The sequence below is a fragment of the Hakea prostrata genome, chromosome 4 (assembly GCF_041222555.1).
Source record: "Hakea prostrata isolate BN-2017 chromosome 4, UWA_Hpros_2, whole genome shotgun sequence".
Lineage (NCBI taxonomy): Eukaryota > Viridiplantae > Streptophyta > Magnoliopsida > Proteales > Proteaceae > Hakea > Hakea prostrata.
In genome coordinates, this window is record NC_142603.1 from 7,026,613 (window position 1) to 7,050,764 (window position 24,152).

A 24,152-nucleotide genomic window follows, 5' to 3' on the forward strand; every position below is an offset into this window, starting at 1 on the left:
TTAGTTCTTTAAGGCCTCCATTTGGGGGTGCCCGTGCAATTTGCTCTAAGAAAAATGTATAACCAACTCGCCAAGATTTCAATCCAACTAGGGTTTTTGCGGTTCTAAAGCTACTTCCAAACTGGCTCTTTATTCTTAATGCATAAGCAAACCACTGGATTATGCTGACGTTCGTAGGACCAACAGGCCCATTAACAATTTCTTCAAATTCCACCCAACATAAATCAATTTTTTTTTATTTTGTAAACAACATAATTCAATTTTGCAAAACATCAGGACTTTCCATCAGTGAATTATATAGATCTGGAAACATAGCAAAGCACGCCTAGCTAGATGAAAACAGAAAGGTAGTTCTTTCATAACAGTGCTGCAAGGAAGGCAAAACTGAACCATATAGCCTAAAGCTGCTCTAATGGATCAAACATCGGCAACAAAATCCATTACCCAAAAAAAACTCTCGATTCACAGTCTGGAGAACTAATCAGTAATCATCAACTAATGTGTTAAAGAGAGAAAGAGGGAAGAGTTTCCAAGACATTGATACCTCAAGACTCCTGAGACTAAGCCATTTCATCGAGAATCCTTGTAATCATGCCACAATGTCAAGGAGGTTCATGATGGTTGTTTTGTCATTCAAGATTATGACAAAACCCTTGTCATCCTGTAGGGGTGTCAACAGTGCGGTTTCGGGCTGAAAAACACCTAGCCCAAACACGGCTCATTAGCAAAATAACGGTTTTGGGCTGGTTTCGGTTTGGTGTGGTTTGGATTCGGGTTAAATAACGTTTAGACTAACGATTTAGATTCGAGTTGATTAACAGTTTATGGTGTGTAAGAAAAAGAACAAGAAGAAACAATTAAGCATCCTACAATAAAAGCGAAAATTATATGGAAAGCAAAGTTGCTATTGGTAAATTTCCATTAAAAAAAAAGTTCACCCATTCTATAGAAATCAAGAACCTAGCTATTAAATAGTAAAACGACTATTTGATCTTTGAATTCATGCTTAATTTTTTTAATTTTCTATACTAACTACCTAATGGTAATATAATGATTCAAATACTATTTAATGTAATTACAAAATGGGTTATAACGGGTTGCAGTTTGGTTTCAGGTTGGTGCGGGCTCCACACACCCTCGGTCAATTACGACCCATTAACGTTCGGTGCGGTTCGGTTTTAACGGTTCGGGCTACAAATTGACATTCCTATCATCACGTATAAGCTTGTATCCCTTTTGGACCTATAGTCAAGCCCACAACATGATCTAGGATTGTTATTTCCAAACAAGAAGATATAGAGATAGAAGCACAGGATCAGACATGGGAGAGCATAATATAAATCAGAAACGAAGAAGGATTACAAATTTCCTAACATTAACTGTGAGAACATGTGATTTACGAACAATTGGACCTTTCATTTACAATACATTGTACAGTGTATCGGGTATAGTTTAGTGGTAAAAGTATGATTCTTTTAAGGGTAATTTTCATCTGGACCCCCGAGGTTTGGTCCAAGTCACTTTTAGTCCAGTTTACGTATTCTTTTGCATATGGCTCCCTTGTGGTTTCAAAAATGATTAAATAAGGACAAACTTTACATAAACCGTTAGTTTAATAATTTTTGTGACAAAAATACCCTTGTTTTTTTTTTTTTTTCAATTTATTTGTTCTAGTTTTTTTCTTTTATTTAATCTATCAAAACAAAAAATAATTAAAAAAAAAACAAATAAATCGAAAATCAACCCAAAAAATGAGATAAGATGAGAAAAACTCAGGTAACAAGAAATGCTCGAAGAGCCAAGGATTTTCTCTTCAGATTCAAGGACGATGCCCAGTGCCAGATCCAAAACTCTGGTCCACAAAAGCTTCATCACAACACAGTCATACCAAACAAGTAACTTCAAAAAATAAACATAATGAGAACTTAGAACAATAAGGAAGGGAAGCCAAAAAAAACCAGACAGAGCTAATCTTAAAAAAATCTCAAACGATGAGAGAAAGAAAAATCCAAAAAAGGGGGAAAACATTCATCCCAACCGAAAGAAAATTTCTTTAAAATCAAAAGCTCTGTTAAGGATCATAGAGAATCGTTGAGCAGAAGAATGGTGAAGATGGAAGAGAAGAGAGATCAATCAACAACAATTTGTTTCCATGAATCAACAACCTTTACCCCGTTTTCCTCTTCCTAAACTTGCCAGAATCGGTCTGTCTTCCTCTTCCTAAACTTGATATCCCAGGTTTTGCATGACTTTGAATCCGTCCGTCTTCCTCTTCTTAAACCTAATCCTTCAATGTCGCAAAGGTCGTCTTCCTCTTCTTAAACCTAATCCTTCAATGTCGCAAAACCTTTGCTAAAAATTTAGTCTCAATCAACAGCGATTTGTTTCCATTGTGAATCAACAGCCTTTACCCCATTTTCCTCTTCCTAAACTTGCCAGTCCGTCTTCCTCTTCATCCCAGATTTTGCAGGACATTGAATCGGTCTGTCTTCTTCTTCTTAAACCTAATCCTTCAATGTCGCAAAACCTTTGTTAAAAATCTAGTCTTGAAATCTCAATAATGATTTAAGTCTCAAACATTTCTCAGAATAGGTTCTCTTTCATGGTGATCTACCGCCATTGCTCCCAAATCGAAATGGAACAACAAATTTAGGAGGAGATTCAAACAAAACAAATAAATTGAAAAAAAAAAAAAAACTAAATAAAGGAGAAACCATTTCTCAGAACAGGTTCTCCTTCATGGTGATCTGCCGCCATCTACCTGATCTGGGCATCGTCCTTGAATCTGAAGAGAAAATCCTTGGCTATTCGAGCATTTCTTGTTACCTAAATTTTTCTCATCTTATCTCATTTTTTGGGTTGATTTTCGATGTATTTGTTTTTGAAATAAAAGAAAAAAACTAAAACAAATAAATTGAAAAAAAAAGAGAGGGTATTTTCGTCATAAAAATTATTAAACTAACGGTTTATGTTAAGTTTGTCCTTATTTAATCATTTTTGAAACCATAGGGGAGCCATATGCAAAAGAAAACATAAACCGGACTAAAAGTGACTTGGACCAAACCTCAGGGGGTCCAAATGAAAAGAAAACATAAACCGGACTAAAACCGGACTTAAATAGTTAAAGTTCGAATTGATTCCCATAAAAAACTTTATTCCTTAAAAGGATTTCATCCTTCCCCTTTCATAATATATTTAAGAAAGAATATAAATTCTCCTGATTTTATCCAAAAGTAAAGTATACATTGAAAAAGTAAACTATGAATAATTTTGTTTGAATTCGATGAAGACATCTAATTGAATGACTAAAACATTCATGGATGAAGATAGAAAAGTATATTTTTAATCTAACATTCGTAAGTGCCAAAATATCATATTAATTTTCTGGAAGTGCTAAAATGTCATCAAATTATATTTCATAGTAATTCTCCACCTTCCACCTTCAATTTTTAATAATCTGGGTATTATCGAAACTCTCTTTCCAATCTATTAAGTTAATAAATTGCCGAAACTACCCACTCCAAAGAGCAAAAACAATATGCATTTTTCTTGTGTGTTTCATTTCTCTCTTCAGATTTTAGGAATGGAACTTCGAGGACAAAAGCACAAGAGAATGGCTTTCCCCTTCCCTTCGACTTCCCTTGAGCTTAACTTTTTGATTATTTTCGGTCTGGTCAAGAGTGCGAAACTATAGTTTCGCTCAGCGTTTATACATATTTAGCTCACGGATTACCTTCATGTCTCTTGATTGCAATTTTAGCTGAGGATTTTTGTAAATGGAAAGACAAATTTTAAATGATTCTATTTCATCGACTATCAACAGGAATAGATAAGTAGCATGGCTTCCAACTACACAAACTGCAGACAGTTTTTTCTCTATCTTCATTCACATTGGGTTGCAGTCATGCAAATTGGATTCCTTCTTGAAGAATTAATAGAAAAACAGTGGGCTACAGCTGTGAAAATTAAATTCTTTCTTGATAATAAATTAAATGGGAAAAAATCTTCTACTGTGCACATCTCTCTGCTGTGCACAGCAGTGTGGCACCACAGTTTGACATGTGTCAAATTCTTATTTAATGGTACAGATTAAAAAGCTGAGTTTTAATGAAAAATACCCAAGGTTTATGACCCATTTTAGCCAACCCACCCGTTTCTAAAAGAAAGGAAAACCGTTTGCCATTTCAACTCCATCTTCTTTCCTCTTACTGCGTTCTTTCATGGTCTCTTCCTCATCTTATGCTTTCTTCTTCATTATTGTTTCTCTTTATTTGAAAACCTTTTTTCTTCATCTCTTCATTATGTGTTTCCCGGCATTTTCAACTCGCCCTAACTTGTTAAACTTTAAAAATATAAAATATGAATTTCTCGCCTTAATTCTCATATTGCAGGAAAAGCAAGGACTCTAATAAAGCCAAACCAGAAGTCAAGAAGAATTTCGAATGCCATAGCACTGCCTACGATTATAAGACAGACCACCAACCACAAGATTTCAGAAAGGTAGGGATTTGAAAATCCTCATTCTAGATAGAGAAAACTTAACCAATAGAAAACATTGAGTTAAAACAAGAGATAAAAACAGAGTCAGGATTCCAAGATGAAGATAAATCAAATAAAACTTCAATCTAACAATCCAAGATTCAAAGAGAAACTAATAAACGAAACTGCAGTGCGGCAAAAAAACTCCTGTCACACCCCCATTAAATACAACCAAGACATGACCCAACAAATCCATAAAAACGAAAGACTAGAATAGAACAAGAAACATCCATGGAGGTCAAGATCTAGTGATCTTATTGTTTTTCAAACCTCTTTGTGCACACAAAACCAGTAACAAACACAGCAGAGGCAAAATGCAGATCATATTAATCTAAGCATTCCACTAGCGGTTCAGTCTAGGGGAAACAAGAAATTCTACCATTAGCTTGTAGAGAGATGGAGGAAAGGGAGCGAGAGCGAATGATGGAAAGAGCTTCACAGTGGGTTTTTTTCACCTCTTAGAACCGGGTCAAATAAACGGGTGGGGTTGGCTAAAACGGCTCATAAACATGAGTATTTTTCACTTAAAACTCAGCCTTTTAATCTGTGCCATTAATTAAGAATTTGACACATGTCAAACTGTGGTGCTGCACTGCTGTGCACAGCAGAGAGATGTGCACAGTAGATGATTTTTTTCCAAATTAAACACCTATGCTGAAGACCTAAAACACAAATTTGTTTTGTATTTTCTTTCAATATATCTTCAATCCTATACCCTTGCTGGACTTCTCACATTTGCTTTTCTATGCTATTCTAATTCTCTCTCCCTCTTTCTCAAATGTTACAATTGGTTTTCTATACTACCTCAAATGTTGTTGGACTAGTTGCTGCTTTTTTTCCCCTTCAATCAGCAAAATCGAGAATTTTTGAATGATGATCCCCTTAAGATTTTCAGAATTAGAATGTTTTCCTTTCCTTCATGAAAGAAAGGCTCGCCAGAAAAAAGAGTTGCTATGAGCATTTGCATTTACTGAACAATATAGCATAAGTCAATAATTGGCAATTAATCCCTTTGTGTTAATATCGTCTATTGGTTCAAAATTGAAAAGCAATATGTTAAACCAAACCATCCATTTGGCTACTTGTTTTATCATGTTCTTTAGTTACATTAGAAGGACAATTGACTATGAAGGAAGGCCTTTCTATCTTTTTTTCTAGTGCTTCATGTGAGCCGTTTATGAATTTAAATGATTTGTTACTTTCTAGAGTAAGAATCGTAATAAAAGAGACCAAGACCTATAAATGGCTAAATAAAAAACTACATGAAAATTGAGATACTTTAACGATGGTTGTCCTATGAATAGAAGAAGGCCATTCCGTCTTTTTTCTAGTGCTTCATGTGGGTGGTTTAAAAATTTGATATATACAATTCACTACTTCCTACCGTAAGAATCATAATAGAAGGATGGTTATTCAGAAGAAAAAAACAAAAGAGTATACAAACACTTGCTTTTACTAAACAATATTTCAGAAATAAAAATGGGCAATAAATCCCTTTATGAACATTTTGTTTTAACATCTTCGAAGGAGCTGTATCACATTTATGAGTCCAAAATTGACAAGCATTGTGCTGCACCATCCATTTGGCTACTTGTTTTGTTGTGTTCTTTAATCATATTAACATCATCAAGATGATCATGGAAGGCATTTTTATGTTTTCTCTAGTGTTTCATGTGGGTGGTTTAGAAAATTTGAAATGTAAGATTCATTATTTTTTATTGTGAGAATCATAATAAAATAAACTAGGACTTATAGGAACTAACAAGAGAGTCAATGAGACACATTTACTAAGTGGGATCTAAACTCTTTAATTTATTTTGGATTATTCTATCATATACTCTTTATACAAAATTTATATGTAGATTATTTTTACAATAGAATACAACCATGTATCAAAATCCTCCCCAAATTGAAATAAAAAATTACAAAAAAAATTGAGATAATTTAAGATTAAATAAGAAAAATGAAAAAAATGCAAACCACATAAATATTGCTAGACCAAATGACCAATGGAACTCCTGGTCTCTTGGGTTTTCCATTCAATTATTGACACTATTAAAGGGAAAATTTGACAGAAAGGGGGTCCAAGAAACTAATATAAATGGGATCCTATAGAAGAGGGGATGGAGGAGACAAGAAACTAAGATAAAAAAAACTAAATACAAGTATTTATTTAAAGGAGAAAAAAACAATTAATAAGCTACAGAAACCGAAATCAAAAGCACAAGAGATGAAAAAAAAAATGAAAAATTGGGAAATAGACAAGTTTAATTAGTTAATATGAAAAACATATCAAGCTGAATTACGGTAGTATTTCACTTTTTAATTATTAAAATTCATAATGAGTTACTATATGTTGCCAATCAAAGCTAAGATAAATCAAACATCTCTATGTTTTTTATTGTCAATTATATCCTTTATTTACAGTAAAAAGTCTAGAAAATTCCTCCTATTTAAGAAATAATCAAAAAATAATTGTTTGAATATAATGAAGAATTATCAGTAGAAATTTACCTTTGCCATTATTCATTCTAATCTACACGTCATATTATTCAGATGATTATAATAATCACCAAATCCAGAGGTTTTACTAGTTTTCTGTGCCAAAATATCACCCATGACTTTTTTTATTTTTTTAGTAATCTAACACTTTCATTTAATTAAAGTCCTACTAGAAACTGGCCTGGTTTTCTTGGCTAGAGAATAAACAACATCATTGGACTCTCTAGAAACAAAAAGAAAATTACAACTTTGAAACTTGTCACAGGTTCTATACATTCCTTGACTAAAAAATATCACCCATGACTTTTGGTTGGAATTCCTAGTAGAACTACTGATATTTCATAGTAATTCTCTCAAAATTAATCTTGGGCTTCAATTTTCAGTAATTGATTTGTTATTACAGTAGTGTTTCTAATCTACCAATGAAATAAATTGCCGACACTACCCACTCCAAAGAGAAAAAACAAGAATGCGTTTTTCTGTTTCAGCCATGGAGATTTGAGGACAAATGCACAAGACAATGGCTTTCCCTTTCCCTTCGATTTCCTCCAAGCTTGAATCAGACCCAGAAAAATTCTCAGACCCAGAGTCGACATGATTGAGAGGGAGAATTTCTCGGACATTAACTCAGAGCTGGAGAATCTTTGCCTCTCGGATCTTGAGTCGAACGTACAGAATGATCCCGGGTTTCTGTTTCCAAACCAGCAGATAGAGAGAAAGACAAGCACAGGATCAGACACGGGCTTGCAGAAATATAAATCAGAAACCAAGAAAGGCTCACAGTTTTCCCAACAGAAAGGAAACTGGGAGAAGAAGTGATTTTTCAGTGTTTCTCCAACGATCAGACTGTGAAGGACTCTCTATCTTAATTAGCATTGGGTTGCAGTCATGCAAATTGGATTCTTTCCGGAAGAATGAATAGAAAAACAGTGGGTTACAGCTGGGAAAACTAAATTCTTTCTTGAAAATAAAATTGAACAAGAAATGGTTAGAAATTTTTTATTTTTATTTTTGGTACGATCGAGTTGTTTATATAAATGATATATCTCATTACGGTTGATAGTTATAAAAACCGTTTTCTCAGAGAGTTATCAAAATGAACCTCTCATTTTGAAGTCATTATTATATAATTTCTTTTTGGCAAAAACAATGTGGAGAATGAGCTGATGAACCTCAGCTAGCTCTTATTCGAATCGGATTTCCTTCCCTCTGTTCATGTAAATGTGATCATCAATATTAAGGGACTCACAGGATTAGAGTGATAGAATTAATTTATTTTTAATATTTTATTATTTTTTAATTACGAGCTCTACATAATTTATAATTTTAATGCTGCTGTCAGGGAGTACAGCACAGAGTGCTCTCCCCATCAAGGGAGATGATTCACACTCGTGATGAATCCGCCATTTGTAACCTTTATCCCATACATATATAAATAAAGTAAAAATTAATAGAACAGATTGAATAATAAAGTAAGAATTATCAAGAATTATCCACATAAGTGGGGAAAGATAAGTATCCTCTTTTTAATAAGAAAAACTTTTGTATTCAACAAGATTTGTGTGTGTGTGTGTGGTGGTGGTGGTGGAGGGAAGGTGGATGTGTGAATAGAAGGCATTTCTATCTTCTTCTTTTCTAGTGCTCCATGTAAGCGGTTTATGAATTTAATGATTTATTACTTTTTAGTGTAAAAATCGTAGGCTGAGACCCTTAAGTGGCTAAATAAAAAACAACAAAATAACTAGGGTTGGTCCAAGTGGTAAGCAACTTGGTCCGCTTAAGCAAGGTTCCGGTATCGAAAACCTTGTAGATGTAAAAAATCTTCATTGAGAGACTCACCCACTACAGCTAGGTGTGCGATCCGGGTCGAACACCGGATTAGTCAGGACAAAGCCTTGAAAATCGGGGTTGGCAACAAAAATAAAAAAACAACAACAAGAAGAAAATTGAGAAACTTTAAAGATAGTTGTCCTATGAATGGAAGACCTTTCCATTTTTTTTTCTATTGCTTCATGTAAGTGCAAAAAAGAATTGCAACAAATTCTTGCTTTTACTAAACAATATTTAAGAGGTAAAAAATGGGCGTTAAATCGTACATGAACATTTTGTTTCAATATCATCAAATGAGCAGTGTCACATTCTATCAATCCAAGCTAATAAATTGATTTGTTAGAACAGAATTCTTTTCAATCTACCAAGGTAATAAATTGCCGACACTACCATTCGAAAGAGCAAAAACAAGAATGCATTTGTTTCGTTTCAATTATGGAGATTCGATGACAAATGCACAAGACGATGTCTTTTCCTTTCCCTTCTACTTCCTCTAAGCTTGAATCAGACCCAGATAAATTCTGAAACCGTTGGGCAAAACTCGAACCAGACAGAACTCTACATGGTTGACAGAGATAATTTTTAGTATCGGATTCACATCATCTGTAATTCCTTTCAAGGAATGCAAGGAATTGCAAGGAAAGAAATTATAAGGAATTGCAGGGAAAGGAATTACAGACGATGTGAATCCTTTTAGTATCTACTTAGAAGAATTGAGGAAACTCAATTCATATTTGTATATGGATGATCCTGTATTATATAGGCGTCACCCATCAAGTAGTGATCCGTGGTGGGCTGTGGGCCTTGGGCCGTGTACCTGGTGGCCCATAGATGAGAGTGACCCATGATCCTCTATTGGTGTTTTTTTTTTTTTTTCTTTTCCCCTTCAATCAACAAAATTGGGAATTTTTGACTACTGATTCAGACAAGATTTTTACAAATTTTTTTATTTTCTTCATGAAAAAAAAAAAAAAAAGAGTTCGACTAGAAAAAGAATTGGTATGTGCATTGGCATTTACAGCCAATATTGCAGAAGTCAAGAATTGACAATTAATCCGTTTGTGTCAATATCATCTATCGGTCCAAAATTTATAAGTATTATGTTAAAGCATCCATTTGGCTACTTGTTTTTTCATGTTCTTTAGTCACATTATAAGGATAGTTGCCTATGAATGGAAGGCCTTTCTATCCTCTCTTTTTTTCTTCTAATGCTTCATATGAGCGGTTTATGAATTTAATGATTTGTTATTTTCTAGTGTAAGAATCATTATAAAAGAGACCGAGACCCATAAGTGGCTAATAAAAAACAACAAGAAAATTGAGAATCTTTAAAGATGGTTGTCCTATGAATGGAAGACTTTTCCATCTTTTTTTTCTAGTGCTTCATGTGGGTGGTTTAAGAATTTTGAGATATACAATTCACTACTTCTAGTGTAAGATTCATATTAGAAAAAATGTCCATTCAGAAAAAAGAGTTGCTACAAGCACTTGCTTTTACTATACAATATTTCAGAAATAAAGAATGGGCATTAAATGCCTTTGTGAACATTTTGTTTTAATATCGTCGAAGGAGCCGTATCACATTCTACGAGTCCAAAATTGACAAAATTGACAAGCATTGTGCTGAACCATCCATTTGGCTACTTGTTTTGCTATATTTTTTTATTTACATTAACATCATCAAGATGATATTCTATGAATGGAAGGCATTTTTATGTTTTCTCTAGCATTTCATGTGGGTGGTTTAGGAATTTTGAAATATATGATTCATTAGTTTTTATTGTGAGAATCATAATAAAATAAACTAGGACTCATAAGGAACTACCAAAAGAGTCAATGAGACATTTGTGGATCTAAACTCTTTTATTTTGGATTGTTCTATCATAATCCTCTTTATACAAAATTTAAATGTAGATTAGTTTTACAATGGAGCACAATCATGTGTCAAAATCCTCCTCAAATTGAAATAAAAAATACAAAACATTGAGATTATTTAATGAATAAATAAAAAAGATGAAAAAGATGCATCAACATAAATATAGCTAGACCATATGACCGATGGAACCCATGGTCTCTTGGATTTTCCATTAGATTCTTGACGTTTAAATTTAGCAAAAAGGAGGTTCAAAGCTTAAATCTTTGTATGTGTATGGTAACATTTTCATTTTAAGAGATTAGTTCTTACATATAATCGTTTTTACATATTTTGCTGAGAGACAATTTTTTGTTTAAAAATTAAGTGTTTGATAAACTCATTATGATAATATTTTCTGAACAAGTTGGTGTTTGATAAATTCGTTCCAAGAATGAAAAAAAAAAACATTTATGATTAATAAACTTGTTTTGAGAAAAAAAAAATTTATTAATACCAAAATTATGAGTCAATCGTGCCCAAGAGACATTTGTGGCTATAAAAATCAAATATCAGTGAAATAAATAAATAAACACATAATTTTGGGGGGGGGGGGGGGGGGGGGGGGGGGGGGGGGGGGGGGGGCGGGGGGGGGGGGGGGGGGGGGGGGGGGGGGGGGGGGGGAGGGGGAAAGAGGGGGAGGGGGGTTAAAAAAAAAAAAAAAAAAAAAAAAAAGAAAGAAGGGGAATAAAAAAAAAAAAAAAAAAAAAAAAAAAAGGGGGGATTTTAAAAAAAAAAAAAAAAAAAAAAAAAAAAAAAAAAAACCCCCGGTTTTAACACCAAATTTTCTAACATTTTTTTGGACGGGGGGGGGGGGGGCGCGGGGGGGGGGGGCCGGGCCGCGCGCGGGGGGGGGGGCCCCGCCCCCCCCCCCCCCGGCCGGGGGGGGGGGGGCGGGGCGGGGGGGCCTACCGGGGGGGGTGGGGCCGGTTTAACGGTTGGGTTGAAAATTACATCAAATTAATCCTTCGCAGAAGTCCTTCTTTAAAATGGTATCGTTTACTCGAAGTCTTCAACTGTTTGCTAAGCTTCAAAGCACCTCCCAGCAGACGGGAAATGGAAATTCATAAACCAAAGCAGGGGTTTCTGATAATAGTCTCAGCTTTGCTTCTTCTATTCAATCTACCTGCATGGATAATCCACGCGCAGGTCTCCATCCCTGCCAGGTTTGATGGGTTCGTCTACAAGAATCGCCTACCAAATGCTGATACGATAGTGATCGAAACATTTTTCGACCCTGTTTGCCCATTTAGTAGGGACTCTTGGCCTCCTCTGAAACAGATTCTCGACCACTATGGTTCTCGAATTTCACATATCCTTCACCCTTTCGCATTACCGTGAGTAGATTAGTTTATGATTCTGATAACATTTTGGTTCTGTTTCATTCTGATTTGCATTAGTGCCAAAATTGTTGTTTTCAGATTCCTCTTGTTCTTCGACTTGTGAATTGTAAACAACTTATGAGGCCTAAAACTTATCTTCCCTTCTTCTCAGAGATCAAGGGTGAGATGGGGTTTGGCTTTTTGTACATACATATTTTTCTCATACAGAGGATTCCATGAATCTCTGTTCAATCCTAACCCATATTATATTTCATATCTTGTTAGGATTAGAGCAATCAATCACACCAAATTGGACAAAACAAGAAGAAAAGGAGACACGAATTTTACCCTATTTCACCTACGTTCAACATTAGGTTTTCCACCATATTCTTCTCAAAACAATACATAAAAGATGTTAAAAACTCTAAACTACAGCTATTCATGGGTCCAAACCCAAACTGCAAGAAACTCCGAAGCCCAAAGTGACATAGGAGCTCTATAAGCTCTGGGGGCACGGCAATAGAATGTGAAGCATAGGCCATACTCAACATATCCATTAACATCATTTGCTTAAGAACTTGGTCTTTCTCCAACTATGTTTTGTTAATTCCTTTAGTTCAGTTTTGTAAAATTCTGTTATCTTTATCTATGTCAAGGTATGCTATTTTTAAGCATTCTAATGTACAGTGATTTGGAAGCCAAAGAGCCTGATAGATTTATTTTATGGAAAATGCAGTTATCATGATAATGCTTTCCTTACTAGTCGTGCTCTTCACATTGTAAACAAGCTGAATGCCTCTGCTACATATGACTTGTTGGAGCAGTTCTTCGAGAATCAGGTTTGGTGCTTTACATGTTTTGAAATTTACCCATTTATCAATGGGGGAAAACTGGATTTTAGAATAAATACTGTTGTATCCTATCTTAGCCTCAACATTAATTATGCCAATACAGGTAAGCTAAGCGTATGAAAGTAATTGTGTTATAGGTTCTGTACCATCCACAAGATTATTAAAATCAGGTTTGGGGATTAAATAGGCCAATTCAACTGATGCAATTCCAATTTTTGAACATTGAAAGTCACTTAAAAAGCCTATACTTGCAAAATATGATCAGCCATGACTGATCCAATCAAATCTGACTTTTGAAACACTCAAAATTGCTTACACAACCTAAATCTGCCTCAAATATGAAAAAAAAACATTGCTAAGTGCTCTGGAAACTGAACCTTGTGAATTCATTTATTGATTTCAATCCAGACTAACTTTGGTCGCTGTGGATGTTAATCAGGAGATGTTTTACAACCAGCAAACTGAATACATGTCTAGAGCTTCTGTTGTGGATCAGATTGTAAGGTTTGTAGCTAAAACTGTTGGGAAGGATTCATCATTTGCTGTTGCATCTGGCTTCAATGACAGCAGTACTGATCGCACAACTAGGATTTCCTTCAGGGTAAGAGCTTTATTATTAATAATCAAATGAAACTCCTCTGTTTTTTTCATGTCTTGGGCTTATTCCCTGGTTTAATTTTCTTTCATAATTCAAACTTTTACATGTAGTACGGATGTATAAGAGGGGTGGCAGGGACACCTATGTTCTTTGTGAATGGATTTCCAATGCCCAATTTTGATCAAAATCTGGATTACAAGGGGTGGAGAAGCATCATTGATCCGATGATCAATGCGCAGCACTGAGCCGCTAACCGGGGAATGGAACTCCACATTTCTTCTTATGAAAATGATATTGTGCATGCTATGCATATTTTCTTGATTGGAGTTTATCTCCAATAACAAGCAGGAAGATGCTTTACATTACTTGTAACTGTGAACTACAAGTATGTTTGATTTAATAAAAAGCATGATACTTCATATATGGAACCATGCCTATGACTAACAAGAAATAAACTCCTGGTTTATCCTGCACAACAGTAGAGTATCTTACCTAATTGCAGATTTGTATAATGGTCAATATTTTGTACTTGTTTCAGACGAAAGCTCTTAGGGTTGCTACAAAGAACTTTCCATATGCCTTATTGTCTTAAGGGTTTAAAAAATAATTAGGCTTTCGAAATCTGAAATGTACATGGCCCATGTTGGCTCACCTTCCCGTCAGAGAAAAAATGTGTTTTCTTCACGTTTTTCTATCACACAATAATAATAGAATTCACGCAGGACCTATAGTGCGAACGTACATACAACTTTCTTTTCTTCTTCGACCTTAATTTATTTGTTCTGCTTGTCTCTTATTTCTCACATCTAATTGCATCGAAATCACCTCCCGTGTACTCCCCAACACTTTTTTGCCACAATTTTGTGTAGAATCTACATTTAAATAATAATAAAAACTAAAAAAATATTTGAAGTGTGACTGCAGTGAGTCCCCATGGGCCCAAAGGAGTTGTTATTAAGCATCTACTAAATATTGAGTTGTTATTAAGTATGAGCATCTACTAATTATTAATATTGTAGAAGTCAAGAATTGATAATTAATCAATAATGTAGAAGTCAAGAATTTGCAATTGGTCCCATGTAAAGAAAAAAGAAAAGGCCCTAAGCTTTTTATGTCTATATCATGAAATGTGTGTATCACGTTCCATCAGTCCAAAATTGATAAGTAGTATGCTAAACCGTCTAGCCACTTGTTTTGTTATGTTCTTTAATTACAATAAAAGGACACTTATCCTATAAGTGGAAGACAATTCCATTTTCTCCCTGATGTTTCTTATGGTTGGTTTGGAGAATTTTATAATGTATGATTCATTATTTTCTAGTGTCATAATAAAATAGATAAGGTACCAACAGGAGAGTAAAGATACATAGTCTTTTGCTATGTGTTCTAATATATATATATATATATATATATATATATAAAGATAATTCTATAAAAACACTTTTTTATATATTTTAAATGTAAATTATTTTTACACTGCTATATATAAAAATTCTCTCCTCAAATTGAAATAAAAAATTACAAGAAAATTGAGATATTTTAAGGATTAAATAAAAAAAGATGAAAAAGAGGTTCACATCCTCTACAATTCTGTAATTCATATTTAAGATTAGGAACTGAATCTAATAAATTTTTAAAATTAAGTCTTAAGAAAAAAGGAGAGAGAAAATTAAAGAATTTATTAGATTGAATTTTTAATTAGATTTTAATTATAATCATTTACTAATTAACTACCACATGTTGCAGTTCTAAATAAAAAATATAGAAAATTGCATAAAGTAGTGGGAATCGTAGTGGGAAAAAGATGCACCAACATAAATGATAAATATTCGCTAGAGCAATTGACCGGTGGAACCCCTGGAATTTTGGGTTTCCGGCCTTATACCTGAAGCGGTTGAAGGGCAATTTTGGCAGAAAAGAAGCTAAAAATACAACTTGTGTTGGTGGCCGAGAGCGACCCATTGGCATGTTTGCGTCTGGTTGCGTGTTCTTTAAAATGTTATAGTTTTAAGTCTTCAACTGTCTGTTTAGAGTAACGCTTCAAAGCAATTCTTAGTAGCAGCAGAAGAACAATTGGAAATGGCGATTCATAAACCAAAACAGGGGCTTCTAATATTACTTTCAGCTTTACTTCTTGTGTGCAACTTACCTGCATGGATAATCCAAGCGCAGTTATCGATCCCTGCAAGGTTTGATGGCTTCGTCTACAAGAATCGGCTACCTCATGCGGATACGATAATGATCGAAACATTCTTCGACCCTGTCTGCCCAGATAGTAGGGACTCTTGGCCCCCTCTGAAGCGGGTTCTGGACCACTATGGTTCTCGAATTTCACATGTCGTCCACCCCTTCGCGCTACCGTGAGTTTCCGTTTTAATGTCTTTCTTATAGAAGAGTAATTGAATAGCTTTGTTTTATCTCATCGATTCAGTTTCTGATATGATATTAATTGCCTATCTGATATGATATTAATTGCCTAAAACTTACTTTCCCTTCTTCTCAGAGATCAGGGGCGACATGGGGTTTGGCTTATTTATAGATTTTTCTAAAATTCACAATATATTTCCCCACTCTCTCTGTCTCTATAGGCTTTTGCTTTCTTGTTGGGCCTGAAGAGAGACCTGTGCATCAAAGACCAGAGGACCAAGCAGCAGAGCAGATCAGAGAGGACTCTGAGAAGGATTCTGTGTTGCTTTAGTCAAAAACTCTGGACTGGGCAATAGTAGTATGAGCTGGGGAATGAGGAAACAGTTTAGATGATCAAATGCTAATGATCGGTTAATGGTTTCCAAATTTCCACCCGTATACCCAGTACAGTAACTTCATGTATATAGGATGGGCAGTGGAGGCAGGGGAGAGTCCTTCCTTCTATGGTGCCCCAGCACCTCTGGCTTGGCCATGTATTGACTACCCCATAGGCTGGGTGGTCTTCTGAGTACCATTTATCTTGTTAGCTACAGAACAAATTGCTGAGGCTTTATTTAGCTAGCTTTTGTTACTTCATCCAGCTGCATATGGTTGATAATGTACACACTTATTTTTCTCATATAGAGTGTAACTCTTAATGTAGGTATCACTGTTGTGATCCATGGGATTCCATGTGAATGTCCATTCAATCCAAACCCATTGTATTTTATATCCACTGACAACATCTGCTATTTCTAATATCTTTATCTATGACCACATATGTTGTTATTTTAGACATTCTAAAGCCGAAGGCCCTGATATATTTGTTTTATGGAAAATGCAGTTATCATGATAATGCTTTCGTTGCTAGTCGTGCTCTTCACATTGTAAATAAGCTGAATGCCTCTGCTACATACGACTTGTTGGAGCAGTTCTTCAAGCATCAGGTTTGGTGCTCTACGAGTTTGAAATTACCCTTTTTTCAGTAGGGACAAAGTGATCTGTTTTTTCCCTGCCCGGCAATGCCAATACTAGAAAGCTAAGAGTATGAAAGTAATCGTGTTATAGGTTTTGTGTAACATCCATATTTAAAAGATTGCCAAAGTTATGAGGATCAGAATTTAGGGTCGAATAGGCTTATTCAACTGATCCAATTCGAATTTTTGAACATTGGGAGTTACTCAATAAGCCTAAAATTGCTAAATATGATCAGCCATGACTGATCCAGTCAAATCTGACTTTTGAAACATTCAAAATTGCTGAAGACAGCCTAAATCTGCGTAAAATATGAAAAAACATTGAAAGTGCTCTGGAACTGAACCTTGTGAAACCATGATGACCTGCCAAAAATTCATTTATTGATTTTGGTGACATTTCTGTGATTAAATTCCGACTTGTGCTTAACTAACTCTGGTTGCTGTGGATGTTAATCAGGAGACGTTTTACAACCAGCAAACCAAACATATGTCTAGAGCTTCTGTTGTGGATCTGATTGCAAGGTTCGTAACTAAAACTGTTGGGACTGACTCATCATCTGTGGTTGCATCTGGCTTCAATGACAGCAGTACTGATCTTGCAACTAGAGTTTCCTTCAAGGTAGGAGCTTTATTGTCAATTATCTAAAGACACTATCCTTCTTTTTCATATGTTGGTCTTATTCTTTGTTTTAATTTTCTTCTTCATAATTCAAAATTTTTGCATGTAGTACGGATGTTCAAGAGGGGTGGCAGGGACACCTTCATTCTTTGTGAATGGGTTTCCACTACCCAATTCTGGCTCAAGTGTGGACTACAATGCGTGGAGAAGCATCATCGATCCGCTGATCAATGCGAAGCACCAACAGGGGAATAGAACTCCACATTTCTTCTTATGAAGATGACATGATGCATGCTATGCATCTCTTCTTGATTGGATTTTATCTCCAATGACATACCAGGAAAATGCTTTACATCTAAATGCACTTGTAATTATGAAACAGAAGTATGTTTGGTTTAATAAAAAGCATAATACTTCATATATGCAACCATAAGCCTAAGACTACCAAGAATTAAAGACTTGGTTTATGCTGCACACCATTAGAGTGTATGACCTATAGGTAGATGTGTATAATGCTCAATCTTTCTATACTTGTTTCAAACGGAAGCTCTTAGGGCGACTGTGGAGAACTTTCCATATGCCTCAAGGGTCTAGAAAAGAATTTGGCCTCTGAAATATTTATGCTGAAATGCAAATGGCATGATCCTTTTCAGGTTAAGGGTCTTCAAAGAGTTCCAAGAACCAATTCAAAGAGGGACACCTATGTTCTTTGTGAATGGATTTCCAGTGCCCAAGTCTAGACTACAAGGGGTGGAGAATTGGGCACCCAATTCTGGCCCAAGTCTAGACTACAATCGTCAGATCAATGCACAGCGCTAAGCCACTAATCGGGGAATTGAACTCTACATTTCTTCTTAAAGCTATGTAGATTTTCTTGATTGGATTTTATCTCCAATAACATGCTAGGAAGATGCTTTACATCTAAATGCACTTGTAATTGTGAACTACACGTATGTTTGGTTTAATAAAAGGCGTTATACTTTCTATCAAAAAATTAAAAAACGTTATACTTCATATATGGAACCATAAGCCTATTAATAACAAGAAATAAACTCTTGGTTTATCCTGCACACCAAAAGACTGTATTAGATTTGTATAGTGGTCAATTTGTCTATACTTGTTTCAAACGGAAGCTCTTAGGGGAATGTGGATCATCTCCAATGACCGGAGCACAGGGCTTTACAACCACAAATTTTGTAGGCCCCACAAGTAAAAAAAATAAAATATATAAAAAAATAAATCCCATCACCTAATCATTTGGCCCCCTGTAATTTGTGGTCAACCGCCATCAAGGATGCACAAAGTGCTCTCGACTCTTAAAGTGAATGTGTGAATGTGAACACGCTAAGTGTCTAAAAAAGAATTAAGCCGCTGAAGTCTCAAATGTAGAGGATTTTTATTTGCAACAGTAGTTGTTCATTGCTGCCTATAGTTAGGATTTGACCACATAATCAAATTAAATCAAAACGACAATAAAAAAAGTGTGGGATATATATGTAAATATAAAAAATAATTTTACATCTAAAGATTTAAAAGTTATTAAATTTATAAAATAAAGTCCTTGAATCTATCCACCCAATTCCTAAATTCCCAAACCTTCTGTGCTTTTCCACTCCACTTCCTGGTCGTTCCACCACGATCGCCACCTGCAAACCTTCACACGGAGGGTAAGCGTCAGTTTTACGGTTAGTAGATCGATTCCCGAGCCAGAGGAGAAGCTACAGTTTATGGTTTAGAGAATTTCCAAAACATTTGAGATTGGGGATGGTTCAAGAAAAAATTGTTGAAGATCTCCTTCAACAGCAGCTTGAATGGTAAAAGATGTACTTGGGAGGAAGAAAAAGAAGAAAAGATGAAAGACGAGAATAATCAGGTTTGGGATGTCAATGCTTTACGTGTTGTTTCTCAACAGCATAAAAACTCAGAAAAAATAGCCAAGATTTTTACTCAAACCATCCCAAAATTTGTGCTCAATCCTTTATTCATAGTCTTCTCCGCATGAATCTTGACGGAACGCTTCATCATGCTGTAGTTACCCATACTAAGAGTATTCGAATACGAAACGAATAAGTTTCCTCCATCCACAGAGTATAATTTGTAAATTTAAAAACTTAAAAATAAGTTTAATAAAATAAGAGTCTTATATTTACATATAACTCCTTCACTTTTGAATCTTAATCGCCTATGTTGACGCAGGAGAGTGGTGCAAACGTACATACAATTTTCTTTTATTCTTCGACCTTAATTTATTTATCTAATGCATCAAGATCACCTCTCCGTCGGAGTACATACGGCTCCCTGACACTTTTTTGCCACAAATTTTGTATGGAATCTACATTTGAATAATAATAAAATTAAGATGTGATCAACGTGGGTCTTACATGTACTAGTAGTTGTTGTTTTTTTTTGGTAAACCCTACCATTACTTGTTGCGGTTTAATGTAATAGACAAAAGTGAGAATTTTTGAGTGATGATTCAAATAAGGTTTCGAATATAAAGTTTCCCTTTTCTTTGTTAAAGAAAGGTACATTGAGAAAGGAGTTGCTATTAAGTATAAGCATCTATTAAATATTAATATGGTAGAAGTCAAGATTTGGCAATTAGTCCCTATGCAAAAAAAAAAAAAAAAAAGTTCCAAATCTATTATTATATATATCACGGAAGGTGTTGTATTATATTCCATCAGGATGAAATTGACAGGTACCATCCTAAACTGGAGTCTGGATCATCTCCCCTGACGGGAAGCATTCCGGCGGCATTAGAACCACATATTATGTAGGGTTGGTCCATAAATAAAATATTAAGAAAAAAAAAACCTCATCGGAAGGACAGTTGTCCAATGAATGGTGGAAGACAATTCTATTCTTTTCTATGTTTTATGTGGTTGGTTTGGAAAATTTTATAATGTATGGTTCCTATACTTTCTAATTTCTAGTGTGAGAATCGCAATAAAATAGATAAGGGACTACCAGGTGAGTTAAAATGAGATATTTGTTAGTATAAGTAGGGATGTATAGTCTTTTGTTTCGTGTTCTAACGCATGTATATATATAGTCTTTTATTTTGGACAATTCTATAAAAACCCTTTTATACGAATTTAAATGTAAATTATTTTACACTGGTATACCACCGTGTATAAAAATCCTTCTCAAAATCAAATAAAAAATTACTAGAAAACTGAGATAATTTAAGGATTAAATAAAAAAAATGAAAAAATTCACCAACATAAATATCGCTAGAGTAATTGACGGGTGGAACCCTGGACTTTTGGGTTTCCGATCCTATACCTGAAGCGGTTGAAGGGCAAATTTGGTAGAAGAGAGACTCAAAAATACAACTTGTGTTTGGTGCCTTGGTGGCCGAGAGCGAGAACGACCCATTTGGCGGGCATTGTGCATTAAATGCACTGTGAATGGTGGAGATCGAATTTCGATCTAATTTTGATCTCGACCGTCGCCTTGTAAGTGGTTCAAAACAAGCCGTTGGCATGTTTCATTCTGATTTTTCTTGTTTTGTGTTCTTTAAAATGTTATCGTTTATTCTTAGTCTTCAACTGTCTGCTTAGAGTAACGCTTCAAAGCAACTCTCAGTAGTAGCAGCAGAAGAACAACTGGAAATGGCGATTCGTAAACCAAAGCAGGGGCTTCTAATATTACTTTCAGCTTTACTTCTTGTGTGCAACTTACCTGCATGGATAATCCAGGCGCAGGTCTCGATACCTGCCAGGTTTGATGGCTTCGTCTACAAGAATCGCCTACCTCATGCGGATACGATAATGATGGAAACTTTTTTGGACCCTGTCTGCCCACATAGTAGGGAATCTTGGCCCTCTCTGAAACGGGTTCTTGACCACTATGGTTCTCGAATTTCACATACCGTTCACCCCTTCCCGCTACCGTGAGTTTCCGTTTTAATGTCCTTTTTTTAAGAGAGCAATTGATTAGTTTTGTTTTATCTCATGTATTCAGTTTCTGATATGATGTTAATTGCCTAAACTTACTTTCCCTTCTTCTCAGAGATCAGGGGTGACATGGGGTTTGGCTTATTTATAGATTTTTCTAAAATTCACAATATACTTCCCCACTCTCTGTGTCTCTCTGTCTCTATAGGCTTTTGCTTCTTGTTGGGCCTGAAGAGAGACCTGTGCATCAAAGACCAGAGGACCAAGCAGCAGAGAAGATCAGAGGGGACTCTGAGAAGGATTCTGTGTTGCTTAAGTCAAAAACTCTGGACTGGGCAATAGTAGATAATCAAATGCTAATGATCGGTGAATGGTTTCCAAATTTACACCTGTATACCCAGTACAGTAACTTCATGTATATAGGATGGGCAGTGGAGGCAGGGAAGAGTCCTTCCTTCTATGGTGCCCCCAGCAACTCTGGCTTGGCCATGTATTGACTACCCATAGGCTGGGTGGTCTTCTGAGTACCATTTCTATTGTTAGCTACAAAACAAAATGCTGAGCTCTATTTAGTTAGGTTTTCGTACTTCATCCTGCTGCATATGGTTGATAATTTCTCATATAGAGTGACTTAATGTAGGTATCATTGTTGTTATCCGTTGGGATTCCTTGTGAATGTCCATTCATCCAAACCCATATTATGTTTTATGACATCTGCTAGTTCTAATATCTTTATCTATGTCCACATATGTTGTTATTTTAGACATTCTACTGTACATGATTTGGAAGCCAAAGGCCCTGATAGATTTGTTTTATGGAAAATGCAGTTATCATGATAATGCTTTCGTTGCTAATCGTGCTCTTCACGTTGTAAATAAGCTGAATTCCTCTGCTACATACGACTTGTTGGAGCAGTTCTTCAAACATCAGGTTTGGTGCTTTACAAGTTTGAAATTATCCTTTTTTCAGTAGGGACAAAGTGATCTGTTTTTTCCCCGCCTGGCAATGCCAATACTAGTAAGCTAAGTGTATGAAAGTAATGGTGTTATAGGTTTTGTAACATCCATATTGAAAAGATTGCCCTCATAACTTAGGATCGAATAGGCTTATTCAACTGATCCAATTCCAATTTTTGAACATTCGGAGTCACTTAAAAAGCCTAAAATTGCTAAATATGACCAGCCATGACTGATCCAGTCAAGTCTGACTTTTGAAACACTCAAAATTGCTGAAGACAGCCTAAAATCTGCCTAAACTATGAAAATACATTGGAAGTGCTCTGAAACTCAACCTTGTGAAACCATGATGACCTGCCAAAAGTTCATTTACTGATTTTGGTGACATTTCTGTGATTAAATTCCAACTTTTTCTTGATTGATGCTTTCAGTTCTATCCAGACTAACTCTGGTTGCTGTGGATGTTAATCAGGAGATGTTTTACAACCAGCAAACCAAACATATGTCTAGAGCTTCTATTGTGGATCTGATTGCAAGGTTCGTAACTAAAACTGTTGGGACTGACTCATCATCTGTGGTTGCATCTGGCTTCAATGACAACAGTACTGATCTTGCAACTAAAGTTTCCTTCGAGGTAAGAACTTTATTGTCAATTATCTAAAGACACCCCCTTCTTTTTCATATCTTGGGTTTATTCTTTGTTTTAATTTTCTTCTTCATAATTCAAAATTTTTGCATGTAGTACGGATGTTCAAGAGGGGTGGCAAGGACACCTACATTCTTTGTGAATGGGTTTCCACTACCCAATTCTGGCTTAAGTGTGGCCTACGATGCGTGGAGAAGCATCATTGATCCATTGATCAATGCGCAGCACTAACCGGGGAATGGAACTCCACATTTCTTCTTATGAAGATGATATTGTGCACGCTATGCATATTTTCTTGATTGGATTTATCTCCAATAACATATTAGGAAAATGCTTTACATTTAAATGCACTTGTAATTGTGAAACAGAAGTATGTTTGGTTTAATAAAAAGCATAATACTTAATCTATGCAACCATAAGCCTAAGACTACCAAGAATTAAAGAGTTGGTTTATGTTGCACACCATTAGAGGGTATGACCTATATGTAGATGTGTATAAAGCTCAAGTTTTCTATACTTGTTTCAAAAGGAAGCTCTTAGGGCGACTGTGAAGTTATTTCCATATGCCTCAAGTGTCTAGAAAAGAATTTGGCCTCTGCAATATTTATGCTGAAATGCAAATGGCATGATCCTTTTCAGGTTAAGGGTCTTCAAAGAGTTCCAAGAACCAATTTAGACAGGGTGCTGATTTAGTATTTATGATCCTGTTTACATTTATAAGATCAGAGAGAAATTGAAACGAAGGGTATAGGCAGGGAGTAGCCTTATATATGTAAGCCAATGAAGGGTATGAGAGAGTAATTTGGTGGATATGGTGGGTGTTGTCCTGATTTTTGAGACAATGATGGAATCACTTGTTATTGAAGGTATTATTTGTTATGCATTCTCAGCATCCATAACTGCGAACGCAAACATTTTCTGGATGTGTGTTTCTTCGGTATCCATATGGCATTTCATCAAGCATTTCATGGGCTACAATGGTTTGATTAGTCTTCAATTTCGGGAATTGGACGGGCGGAGGCACCACTGGGTATCGGAGGAAGATGTGGAAGACAGATTCAAATGATGTTACCAAGCTTCACTCAAAATGAC

General features: G+C 35.5%; 3 protein-coding genes across 3 annotated transcripts; all 3 read left to right on the top strand.

Annotated features, from left to right (window-relative positions):
* The first annotated feature begins 11,839 nt into the window (after positions 1 to 11,839).
* LOC149017490 (uncharacterized) lies at positions 11,840 to 13,799 on the top strand. Its single transcript, XM_089152989.1, has 4 exons — positions 11,840 to 12,120; positions 12,842 to 12,944; positions 13,396 to 13,557; positions 13,665 to 13,799. The coding sequence occupies exons 1-4, from the start codon at positions 11,840 to 11,842 to the stop codon at positions 13,797 to 13,799; spliced, it is 681 nt and encodes a 226-aa protein (XP_089009115.1).
* Positions 13,800 to 15,540: 1,741 nt separating this feature from the next.
* LOC149017491 (uncharacterized) lies at positions 15,541 to 18,535 on the top strand. The gene is made up of 4 exons (XM_089151822.1): positions 15,541 to 15,914; positions 16,805 to 16,907; positions 17,395 to 17,556; positions 17,666 to 18,535. Exons 1-4 carry the CDS (start codon positions 15,634 to 15,636, stop codon positions 17,831 to 17,833), a joined length of 714 nt encoding a protein of 237 aa, XP_089007948.1. The 5' UTR covers positions 15,541 to 15,633; the 3' UTR covers positions 17,834 to 18,535.
* A 2,554-nt stretch (positions 18,536 to 21,089) lies between these two features.
* LOC149017492 (uncharacterized) lies at positions 21,090 to 23,473 on the top strand. Its single transcript, XM_089151823.1, has 4 exons — positions 21,090 to 21,454; positions 22,286 to 22,388; positions 22,887 to 23,048; positions 23,157 to 23,473. Exons 1-4 carry the CDS (start codon positions 21,174 to 21,176, stop codon positions 23,289 to 23,291), a joined length of 681 nt encoding a protein of 226 aa, XP_089007949.1. The 5' UTR covers positions 21,090 to 21,173; the 3' UTR covers positions 23,292 to 23,473.
* Positions 23,474 to 24,152: the final 679 nt, after the last annotated feature.